General features: G+C 39.0%; 1 protein-coding gene across 2 annotated transcripts in view; it reads left to right on the forward strand.

Annotated features, from left to right (window-relative positions):
• The window catches only part of SEC14L1 (SEC14-like 1 (S. cerevisiae)), a 43298-nt gene continuing 30668 nt past the window's right edge, over window positions 1–12630 (forward strand). The window contains exons 1-2 of one of the 2 annotated variants that reach the window (XM_010579401.1): window positions 1–47; window positions 1631–1721. In XM_010579401.1, the coding sequence (XP_010577703.1) occupies window positions 1659–1721 (63 nt within the window). In that variant the 5' untranslated portion in view covers window positions 1–47; window positions 1631–1658. Of the gene's footprint in view, window positions 48–1214; window positions 1298–1630; window positions 1722–12630 lie in introns of those variants that run through there. The other variant, XM_010579402.1, reaches the window with a different exon arrangement.

Genomic DNA, 12630 nt, shown 5'->3' on the forward strand with positions numbered 1-12630 from the left:
GCGCCGGCATGAGGCCAGAGCCCGGCCGGCCGTCGTGACGGGAGGCGGTAAGGGTCGCCGCGCGGGTGCCTGCCCCCCTGCGTTCCCGCCCACCTCTCCTTCCCCCGGGCGCCCCCTCCCCTCGGCCCCACCGCCGCCCTTGCTGTCCCCCGCGGCGAGTTTCCCGCCGTCCGCCCCACCGCCCGCTCGCCTCAGCGTTAGCGGCGGCGGGCCGGGGCCCCGCGGTGAGCCCTGAGGGGCGGGCGGCGCTCCCCGTCTGTTGGTGGGGGGCGGGTAACGGCCCTCGGGTGGGTCACGGCGGCGCCGCGGCCGCGGGGCTCTCGCGTTACCCCCCCCCGGCCCGTCCCCCGGTCGGGCGGCCCCGTCGGGATCCCCTCGGGGGCAGCGCCGGTGTCTCCCGGAGCGGGGCAGCCCGCGGCGGGGCTGTCACAGGTGTCCGGCGGGTCCCGTCCCCTCCCCGGAGTGTCGCCGGGCCGGAGGGGGGGCACGGCGGGGCGAAGGCAGCGCTGTCCTGGCGAGCGGTGAAAGGAAACGTTGAGTTTCTTTGTTGTGTAACTCTTTTTGCCCAAGGATTAGAGAGGGTTTGCGGCTTTTTTTGCTGATTCAGGTGTTTTTTTTAAAATGCAGGGTAGTCATGGGTAAATTCCTCTCTTGAATAGGATGTCGGGTGAACTTTCTTGTGACTCTTGGATTTATCGTTGGCTGCTTCTGTCTGAAAAGCTGCCGTGCTCTGTAGCTGGAGTTGATAAAGCTTTCCAGAAGCACTGTAGATAACGTGGGGACACGTTAAAAAATAAAAGTAAAACTAACTTCTTGTAATAAAGCCATTTCTTGCTAAAACGAGTCTGGCTAGCAGCCCGTGGTTTCATCTGCAAGCGCTACTGCCAGTATTTTTCAGTAAGTGTAGTTGTGTTCAAGAGAGTTTGGGTCAAACACTTTGCTGAGGAAAGCAGACACAAAGCTGTTGGAATAACTCCTGTCTGTTTTGCTAGTGAATTTTTTTTCTGGCCATATATTGGAATGTAGTTTCTCTAAGTTTTTCTCCCCAGCTAGCTCTTAAGTGTCTCTCTCAAAAGTCTTAATTTGATTTGGGAATGATGAAGGAATGCCTTATATCAGTGTGCTGTAATGAGCCATTTTTTTTTCTTTCTGAAAACAAGGAGTTTTAACACTTGCTATATTTTTTTGACCTTTTTTTTTTTTTTTTTAACCCGGTCCCAGTTCAGAATGACCTATAAGCAAGGCAGCCCACTTAACCATGCTGTGGGACTGGGCAATCCTTTTCTGCCTTTAGCTGGTATTATGTCAATGTTTGATTCTCAGCAGCAGCACAGGAAATCTCACCATCCTGATGAAGAGTCATAAAGTGTTGAAGATCTGTTACTAAAACTGGACTGAAAATGGGCTAATTTTGTGTTGTCTTTGGAAGAAATGATAAGTCATTTCTGACAAAAATATACATAGTGTTTTAGGGCCCCACTGGATCTTCCAAAAAAAAAAAAGTTGTCAAGGAATCGTGAAGGATTTCCTGTAGAATTGCTAGCATGGTATCATGCACAGAATAATTGTAAGAGAAGATTGAAAATGGCTTCCTACATTTGACAGATTGTTTTAAAAATTTCTTTTTCAGGTTTGAGTTGATCTTACTGACTGCAGCTATGGTGCAGAAGTATCAATCCCCCGTACGGGTGTATAAACACCCTTTTGAGTTAATTATGGCAGTAAGTATTAATTTTTGCTGTAATTTTCTTCCTTGACAGTTCCTTGTATTGCTAAATACTTACTGGGCTCTGTTTGGTAGGTACTGTAGAACATAGAAATCTGAAACAATATAGAAAATATGAGGTATGTGTTTTGGTGGTTTCTTCTCTACCTAGAGGTGTTTTTTACATAATGTGTTCTCTTTTTCTCCCAAAGTTTAGATATAGTTCATAGATGTATTTCAAGTTAGAGCAAAAGTAGGCTCAAGGCATACTTCCCAGTTGATTACTGGGGGCACTCTATTCTAGCATGGGAGAAAGCGTCAAGTGTGTTGATTAAAAGATTGTTGTTGTTGCATCTTCATCGGTATAGAGTTTACAGGACTAGAGAGCGCAGAGAAAGCCACGAAAGCAAGGATAAGCCTGAACAAAAGAGGAGAAAGCATTCTGAGCATTGGTAATACTTTGGGGGGAGGGAAAAAAAAAGATTGCTAAGGAAGCCAGAGAGATGAACAAAGATCCTCTTGGGTGCATAGTTGCTAATTTGTGTGCTAATGTTACAAATAGTAACAAAACAAACCCAAAGCCTAATTAGGTTTCCTCTTCTCTCTCTCCCTCCCTTTTTTCTTTTAGAAAACAGAAAGGAAGTAGGTATTTGACATTTTTAAGTATATTCAGCCAAAACCACAGCTGTGTGGCTCTCATGAGTTAACACAGAGCACTTGAGGAGAGCAGTCAGGTCAGCTTCTACCTGATAAAAACAGTTAAAACTAAATAATAATCTAAATAGTAATTGTTTTGTTTCACTTGCTGAACATACTATGTTTAATGGCTTCAGAGGGGAGTTTTAATAGTGTTCATAGTGTAAATATTTAGATAGATCACATGGTTTGGAGTGTGAGAGAGTTCCTTACAGAAGTGATCCTTCGCAGAGTCACAGGGCAAAAAAGGATTAGATTGCTCTAGAGGGAATACTTAAATTTCTTTTTATCTTTTTCCTAAAGCTGCCTCCAGTATTACACATGCAGGTCTTGCTCTTGCAAACACTTCAAGGCAGAGAGTGGTTATTTTCATGAGTAGTGAAGAATCTGACTGTGATGTTTAAGGTCTTTTAGGACCTTACTACGCTCTGACAGCTAGGCTTCAGATGGTTTCTAATATTTAAATTTGATTGTGTGTGTAACTTTAGCCTTCAGTGAAGTATACTGGTTCTTGTTCTTAGATCAGTCAATCAAAATGAGTTTCTTGAACAAAATTCTCTGGCTGTTTGCTGAACTGAGGAGTCTTCACCTTGCTGTTGAATTGAGGGCGAAAATTCTTCTTTAATTTCTTTAAGACTATTCTGAGTCAAAATGCCAACATCTGGATTTTTCTCAGTGCTTTATTGGGTGTAATTAGAAACACTTCTGACAATATTAATATTAACTGTGAGTTCTCAAGCTGTTCTGTATCTTGGGGATAATATTTGAAGAATAATCTTTAACAAATATTAGGTCTTTTCTTACATGAAGGCTTTTCTCCTTTGGAAAGAAAGAGGCTATGCTACATATGCAACTAGGATAAAACAATAGTTGAAAAATTAAAACAGTGAACTAAGAGGAGAAGAATGTTTATAAAAAGAAACAGCTGAACAGGATGCTTTCTGAGACTAGAAGTTTAGATTAGCGGTAATATGTATGATTTATTTTGTCTGTCTCAGGGCAGCAAGTTATCACTTGAACTTGTTCAGAATGTGATCACTGGATGAACATCCTTCTCCTGCCATGTCACATCTGTTATTGGTTTTTAAAACTTGTAAAATGCCTGGTGGTGATCTATCAAAACTGTTCATGCATTTTCTGATGTACATAGAGGAGTGCCTCTATGAGCCAAATTCTTTAAAGAATATAAACAGCATATGATAGCTTGACGTTTTTTGTTACCCTTTTCCCTTGGTTGAATAGTGATTGTGTAAGTTGAAGTATTTCTGGAAGGAATATTCGTGTCAAATCTTGTGCTCACTAAACTGGAAGTAGTATGTTGCATATTCTCAATAAAAAAGTGCTATAAACTTATTTTAATAGTGCTAGCAGCTCTTCTGAAATGAGGAACACATCCTGCTATATACCAAGCTTGAATTTAAAGCACCCAACAAATGACTTTAGCAATATGTGTTTTGTTTGATTTTTCTTTTGTCCCTCTCTTATCTGCACCCAACCTTTGAGAGAATGTGTCCTCAAGTAGAGGTTTAAACCCATGTACCAGAGCCGCTCAGCTGTCAGTAAAAAGCCTCTCAAAGAAACCTTTGGTCAATATGGCAGCCATGTTCTTTATGCTGAGTTGTCTAACAAAAATCACTGCTTCTAGTCTGGGTCTTGTTGCATGGGAGTACTTTCAAAAATTTGATTTGGAAAATAATTCCCTGAGAGTTTCATGGAATTGAAGAGGTAATTAATTCTATAGCGTAGTAATGAAGATCACCAATGTCAATGAAGCCCATGTGGACTGTAAAGATTTCCTGGGTGATACGTGTTCCAATTACAAATTTGAACTCATTGAGTCAGACTAATATTTAGCTTTTGGATAGAGAAATCAGCATAAAATTCTTCTTTTCTACAATCAACCAAGTGAATGCCACGTGCAGAATGGGTCATTTACACTACAAACTTCCTATTTACCCACTTTTCCTTTCCTTGGTTTCAAAGAGGTACTTGAGGGAGAATAAAGTACAATCAGCATTCCATTCATGCTGCTGTAGTGTGTTTTCAGAGAACTTTGTTCTCTCTGTGAAGGGTGAGCGCAGCTATATTAAGACAAAAAAACCTGGATTTAATTCCACTTTGATCTAAACCAAGATTGACAAGACAAGTGTTTTGCAGATAATTATGATACGAAGACTTTTAAAATAGACACAGCGAAAATTCTTTTTCTAAGTTGAATTGGTGTTGAAAATAAGTTTCTGTGTTATGCTCCTTCACTGAATTCCAAAAATCATCTGTTGAACTCTAATGTATCTCTATGACAATATACTTCAAGGCACAACCCCTTATCTCTCAAGTCTGCGAGAGAATTGAAGTACTGTTGTTTGTAGAGAGTTGGGAGGTCCATTGCTGCATGCTTCTTGCCTTCCTTTATCATTAAAGGCAAGCTACGTAAAATGTAATAGAAGCCATTTCCCTTGAAGCTTTCCTTTTACTGGCAAATTGTGTAGTTCCAGATAATATCTAAGTTGCTTTAAAAACAGTAAGAAGCGGATGCAAATCTTTTAATGAAACTATCTCCTGCACTTGAAAAGATTCTAGAATTGTGGGCTAAAAATTATCACATTTTAGTCTGACATGCCTAACACAGGCAATATGATTTTACAGAACGGTTACCAATGCTGACATGATGACTTTTGGATGCTCAGTGGCATATCTGTCATAATCTACTTCTTGAAAACTCTCTGTGTGTATGTATATATATATTTAAAAAAAAAAACAATAAAAACAGACAACAACTTGCACAGCTGTTCATCAGACTACATAGAATCTTGCCTTGTTTTTCCTCCTGTTCATGTTGAAGTTTACATAACGCTGGAAGCAGCTGAAATGTGGAAAAATAGCTGTTTACGTAGACTTGCTTGTCAAGTTACCAAGGTTAAATATACTGGAGAAGAACTGAGAAGCTGCTTTTATAAAACTTTAAAGATTTTAGATTCAATTTTTTATATTAGCTTAAAGAGGATTACATTTAAAGTAATATACGGACTTTGCTGAATAAGTAGTTCTTAATGTTAAAAGGCAGTTAAGAACTTGAACCTTTCTTAACACGCATGAGGCTAAAATTAACTTTGGAGATTCACAGCTCATTTTTAGTCTGACATGCATTAGATAATTCCCCATGAGTTTAATTTCCAAAGTAAATTTAAATAATGAATAATCAGCTACTATGGCATTCCAAAGGCAGAATTTATGCAAATGGAAAATAAGTAAGGTATTTGAAAAAAAAAAAACCACATTGAATTGAACCATTGACCAGAGGGGGGTTTTTTTTAGTTTCTGGAAGCTCTGTGGAAAATGTATTGCTCTTCAGCCTGTTCAGAAAATGTCCTATTTACAGCCACAAATTACTTAGTTTCAGAAACAAATATGAATAGTAACATGACTGAACACAGCAAGTGTGCTCTAAACCTTTCCTGTTACATTTAGTCAAATTAATGTAGATTTTAAGAACTTGTGGCTTTGTGAAAACTATGATTTTTTTCAAATCTGCCTGTGACAGGAGACAGACTTTCAAAGGTGTTTTGCAGTCTTTTGAATACCTAAAATAATGTTTCTACTTTGTTAAAGTTTTTGGCATTTGTCAGCTTCCACTGGTGCCAAAGAAAGAAGTCAAGTCTGTAGGTAAACTAGTCATCAATGTCAGGAGCTTGCAGTTGAGGAAATAATGCATTTAATTCTTAATTTAAAATCAAAATTGCAATTAATCTTGCACTGCCTTGAGGCTGAAAACTACTTCCTTCCAAACTACGTATTCTCATCAAAATCCTTTAAAAAAAAAAAAATTGGTCTCATGTTTTTCCTTTGTTCTGATAGAATATCTAAAGCATGAATCTTTCTTAATAGTGTAGTGCTCTTTTGATTATATTGTAATTTTAATGGCTGAAATTTACTGCTTTTGCACAACAGGCTGACTGGCTTTCTTTGATTTTACAGATCTGAAAAAAAGTGTTTAAGGTAAATCTCCATGAATTAAAGTATTCCTAAATTACAGGGAAGTAGTAAGATTGTAGATGGCATAAATACGCTTCAATGATAGAGTAGATTAGAAAAAATTTATCTGTTTTTTCATATTGACAAATCAAAGTATAATCCCTTGATCTAGATTGTAATGAGTTTTCTGATCAGGCAGTACATCATCTTTTAATTTTAAAGATTATTACTTTAAAATGCAATTTAAAACAAATAAATGTATCAAGTTCGGTGCCACACCTGCTCATAAATCCCTAAAGTTTTTATTCCTTCTAGTCTCATTTTCTTTTTCTTGGAAAAAATGCATACCACACACTGTGTGAAGAGAGGCTGATGAGAAAAAGGAAGCCATTCTCCAGGTGCTTCTGAAAGCACAAAGTAGGGTTTAAATGTGTAGAGAAGTAATTTATTCCCCTGATGCACCTTCTTGAGGATTTGTCTTGGATACTTAAAGCCTAGGGAAGGGAGCAAACTGAGTGTCTGCTCCTGAAACTGCTCAGCGGTTTTCCCTTGTGTTGTATGACTCCCAGAATCTCATCTACTTTGCTTCCTGTCTTTGTTGAAAATTCAGGCTTATTTACTGTTGGAAATGCATTGGTAAAACTGCAGTGGAACGGTACGGGTTTTCTTTTTTTATATTGTCTTCAGTTTTAACTGCCGTTTATGTCATTGTTGATGGTCTCATGGTAGCACACGTTGTAAGAACAAATGAATTTTTGGCCACTTGTTTGGAGTGAGCCATGGTTAACAAATATAAGAGTTAAGTTGAGCACTAGGGAAAAATATTGACTTAGCAGCCTGCTTACTGTGCAATTTACATGTTTCTTCATGGCCTGCTTAGATATTTCCATGGCTAGCTGTTTCCTGTTTTTTGTGGGCAAACACATGACCTGACTGTAGCTGACAGCTGCAGTTCTCTTGTTGACCAAATGCTTTTAGTCAGTTTTTTTAACAAGTCTTTTACACTTTAAAAGCCAAACAACCGCTACTGTCAAACTCTGAAAGGTGTCAAAAGAAGAAAAATATGTATTAAACCAGTTCTTGTTACTTTGTTCTGAAAGCACTCCCAGCTTTTCACCCTTTGCAGGTGTTTTAGCTCTGAGACCGGTGTGAAGTGCTCTAGGATCTCTTGATCAGCCAAGTGATGTTACCTTTGAGTTAAAAATCTTAAAACGTGGGAATCTGGCAGAAAGGAAGTGGTTAACACATTCTGTGGAGTCCTAGACACCCATGATACTGTAGTTAAGATCTGGAAAAGGTATAACTTCATGCTCGTAATTTAACATGTGGTTAGCCATTAAGAAGCATTCAGAACCCCGTGGGAAAGAGACATGCTGTATTTTTTTTTTGTTAATTTTAAAAACATGTCCAATGAGAAGCTAGGGGTTGCTTAGAGATCAGAGACGTCAGCTGCAGATGTAGAATGAGGTGTTTCCGTATGGTATAGGCAGTTACGTGTACCTCCAGCTTGAGCAATCTGTGCTTCCTGTTCCTGTGGAGCTCCTACTGCTGTCTTACAGCAGAATATTTGAGCTGCTATGTGTTTAGGAAACAAGCACACTGTGAAAGAGGGAGTAGAAGAGAGCCTTGACGGATTGCAGGCAACCCCTGAGGACTTCCCATAAAGCACATTCAGAGTCCAGATTTTGGAATGCAGAATTGAGGGGTATTCATTGTGATTTTTGTAACCAAGATTGGTTTTGCTTTGCACTTAGTTTGCATTCAGTATGTTTCTGGAAGGAGGGCGGTGATGCAATCTTAAAACTGTTGCATTCTGAATACAGAATAAATCTTCTGAGAATTTGCAAGGAAATCTGTTAATTAGCTCAAGTTAAAATTAATTACAGGTTAGTCTTAAATAGTCTATTTTCTTTTCTCCCAAGTGAATTTGTCTTCCAATTTTTCATGTAGTTTAAAATTACTGTGTATATATTCTAAATGAAGCACTAGGCTGTTAAGTTGAATTATTAACTCTTTTTATCTCATTTTTGTGGTACAGTTAAGACAGGTCAGGTTAGCAGCTCAGGTAAAATGTTAAGTAGGGCCTATTACAGTTAAGTTAGTAATTCGGCTTTCTCATAGTCAATTCACATGCAGCTTGTTTCACTTGTAATCAGTGATGTTTGATGTGAGAGTCATGCCAAGAACTCATGCTGGTGGAAGATAATGGTGGCAACATGGCTGGAAAGCCTGTGATGGAAGGACTGGCTGGCATTGTCTGGGTTCCACTGCAGCATGGGGCAGCGTTGCCAAAAGAGTACAAGCAAGCAATGAGCCATCAAAATTTGAGATCAGGTCTCAAGGTCTTGGCTTTTCTCTGCATTGCTTTTGCTTGAGTAATGCTGATTTTAGCCCAATCCACAGAGTTTTTCAGGTTGTGGTTCATGGGCTCTTCTAAGAGTCAGAGAAACATAACCAAGTATGTGGTTTCCTATTATAGCAAAGTTGGTGTACCAGCTCACTCTTGTTGCTTTCCTGCAAAGGCATGTTCATCAGCAAGGCTGTTTAGGAAGATAGTCTGGTGAAAAGCTGTCTTGGAAAAAAAGGAAAATAAATACTTTGTCAGTCTGATCTCCTCACCAGGCTCGTTTAAGGCTGATGTGCACCTCTGGGAGCAGGTGCTCATCCCCTCCTGCACTGTTAGTGAGCTGATGGCAGCTGGCCACAAGAAAGAAGGAGCAAGTCAGCAGGGGATTTGTCAGTACATGTTGTGCTGCAGGAGCCCTTGATTCCATGGGGAAATAATTAGGGATCTGCAGTTTGAAAAATGCCAATGCCTGTTGCTGTAACAGTAAATGAAGGCACCATTAGAAACTTGGTCTTCGGGCCTGGTATTATGTAGCAGTGTAAAGTATTTGCAAATTGTGCTTAATGGCTTGCAGTTGTGGATTCTGTGAGTTGCTTTGGCATAAAGGGGATCTGTCCTTACCTTAGAAAAATGAAAATTAAAAAAAAAAAAGTTATTTAGTATTATCTAATGGGGTAGCATGTGAGCTGACTGGTTGGCTTTCTTGCTTTGTATTCATGTATTAAACTTCAGATTTGAACATTTTCTGTCTGGGATTCCTCTTCAGTTTTACTTTATGGTGATAAGGTTTGGGGACTATATTTCAGTAAATTTGAATATAAAAATATCACAGGGCTCTTGGAACCTAACAGCTTTAACTCTGGTGACAGCAGAGGGGTTGTGGGAGGGAGCAAAGAGAAGCTACCCATTTATATTAAAAATGAATTTTTATTTAAACTGTTTTAATTCTTAATTATATACATTTGGGTTCTCTTAAATTAGCATTTCAAGACTTTGTCATGGTCAGATTTATGAAGTTAAATATCTAAATCTGTGGGGTTATGTGTGTTTTGAATTACTTGTTGGATAATTACAACTGTTTTCATTCTGACATTATTTATATTCTCAAAACTTGAGTATAGATGCTTTTTGGAATATATGCAGATCAATCTGTTGAAAACCACGTTGCAAACCTCTTATCAGTCACAGAAAGGCTGAAATGTTAACTTTCTGCCTTGCCTACTGCTGCTATAATATTATATCATATTGCTTTGGTAATAATAGATCTCATTTTGTGAAAATGAATATTTCTCTGGTAATGGTCAGGTTGGCAATGTGTCATTTATATTTGTTTATGCCACAACAGAAGGGGAACAGTTAGTTTCCTGATGAGAGCACTTCCTTTCTCAAGTGCATTGTGTCTCTTCATTTAGTGTAAAATGTGAATGCCATAGACATTAAGTCCAGTTCAGGAACATCAGTCAGCAGAATCCTTTCCAAAGGACATTTTTCTAGCTATTTCATTCAGTCTGTAAATTATACTACTTAATTTGCAAACCTCTCTCTTTGCTGTGCAATTCATTGACCTGTGGATAAATTCTTCATTACTGAATTCATGGCTCTATGAAATTACGTATTTCTATTGAAGTGTTTCATGGTCTGCATGGTGCAGCCACTGATGTTGTAATGAACAGAATTTAAAGCCATTTCTCTTTAACTTGTTTGTTCCGTGTTGACTAAACTGATTATTGCTTTTGTTTGTCTGGCTTTGCTGCAAAGGAGGGTAAAGAACACAGAACTGATTTGTCTATAGTCTGTGATTTTAATTGCTTTTTAGAAGAGAATCAAAGGAATCTTGACTGGGTTTTTTTATCTTTTGAAGCTAGGTGGTATCTTTCTGTATTTTATTGGGGAGCAGATTCAGGGGTGCAGAAGCTGTACCACCTTAACATGCCAATGACGCATCTAGCAGTGGTATTAATATATCATTGGTTATTGATATCTTAATGATGTATTTGGATATAGGGAAAAGGATTGTGTTCTATCTCTTAATGAGAACCATAGTACTGAATAGCATGATAAGGCCTATCTAGCTAGTGTGCTATGTACCTGGCAGTGGCCAAGGGCAGTATCTGCCTCTAGGGAAGAGAATAAGAATGAGATAAACATATGGTAACACACTCTCAGGATACTCTTTCATCCTACAGCAATGTGTCTTGACAGCCCTTCTGGTCCAGAATGTGCCCGTTGTCTGTAATAGCATTGCATGTGCTTTTTTCTTGTGCCTGCCCAGTTCCTTTCTGGAGCCAAGTAACTCGCTGTTGTGACACCCTCCAGCAGGAGTTTGTGCTTCATGACACACTCTGTCAAGAGATATATCCTTTATCTAGAGCCTGACTCCTGCTTGCTCAGCTTCACACCACCTGCTCCTTGTGTTGGAAGAGGCAGTAAAACCCTACTCACTTTCTTTGTGCTGCTTGCCCTGTTAGATCTGTAAGATATCTCCCTCAGTTTTTAAATTATTCTTTTCCATGGTGATGAGTCTTAGTCTGTTTAATAGTTAATGATTCCATATGAGGAACCACTGTTGTTCTGTACTGTTGATCTTCCACCATGAATTTCTAACCTTTTTGAGGATCTCCTGATACATGAGACATGCATGTAAGGCTAAGACTTTTTTTCTTTATATCTTACATTTAACTTCCTAGCTTAAGAGGTAAATTGTCTGCAGGCCCCAGACCCTATCATGCCGCATTTTTATGACATTCCATTGACATTAGTGAATGGTCAAGATTTAATTGATGTACTTAAGTTTTAGTTGGTTTGCTTAGTGAAGTACAGCTGCTTTCTACCTGGAAGCTGATATTTTGCTGGTCCAAAAGCCAAACTAAGACCTTTATGGTTGAGCCATGCTACTTATCTTGAATTATGTGCTTTTGGCAAAGCTTTCTTCACTGTACTGATTATACTCTTGGTAGAGTGAAATCACTCTTGGAGTGCTTAGAGGCCAGTTGCCTCTGGGCCAAATGAAAACCTGGTGGGTGCAGTCTGAGACAATGAAGTCAAACCTGTTTCACTGAACCTTCCTGGGGGGGGTGGTTGATCTGGATGGAGATCAGGAGACTTTGTTCTTTGTGGTAGTACAAGTCTTTAACCTTTCAGATAATGGTTTAATGAGGAATTCTGAGCCTATGCTGTAGTCATGCTTTCCTCCCCCACTCATAAATTAGATTTTGTCTACACAGCAATAATTTTATTTAAAATACCCTAACATATTCCAGATGTTAAACATGTTTTAACAGACCTGCTTATTGAAAGTGTCTTGTGATTCTAAGACCAACAAAGTGACGAATACCAATTGTAGGACTCATGAAAGTGGGACTTGAACATGGAACAATAGAATAGTAAGGAATATTTGACTGTTCCAAAAATAGATCCTCAGTGGACACGGTAGGATTGCAGCTGAATTTTAAAGTAAAAACTGACTGCAGAGGAACCAGACACAATTTTGTTAACTGGAACAGAATGGGGAAGCTAAGTACCAAATTGCGCTTTCAGTGCGATAGTATCCTGTGCATTTTTGAGATGCCATTTAGCAATGCAGAACATAGTTGTCATTGTTCAGCTGCTCTAAGACAAGTAATGGTTATTTACAAGCAATGGTAAAACAAGCTTAATGGTTTACAGTAATTTTGATATGTGTATCTTAAAAATTTCAAAGAAAGATATGTTCCTGTGTTGTGTAAAGGTTTATGTATTGCCATTGTTGCAGAGAAATAGGAAGTGCTTGAGAATAGCTCGTATTCCCAGTGATCACATGTGGGTCTCCAAGCATTTAAGCTTTCACTGGCCTGTTGCCAGCCTTTACTGTGATGCCCTTTTGGAGGTCAACCTCTTCTCTGTACTACTTTAACCTTGAGGCAAAGCAGTC

The sequence above is a fragment of the Haliaeetus leucocephalus genome, unplaced genomic scaffold, assembly GCF_000737465.1.
Source record: "Haliaeetus leucocephalus isolate CR32 unplaced genomic scaffold, Haliaeetus_leucocephalus-4.0 Scaffold657, whole genome shotgun sequence".
NCBI classification, from domain to species: Eukaryota; Metazoa; Chordata; class Aves; order Accipitriformes; family Accipitridae; genus Haliaeetus; species Haliaeetus leucocephalus.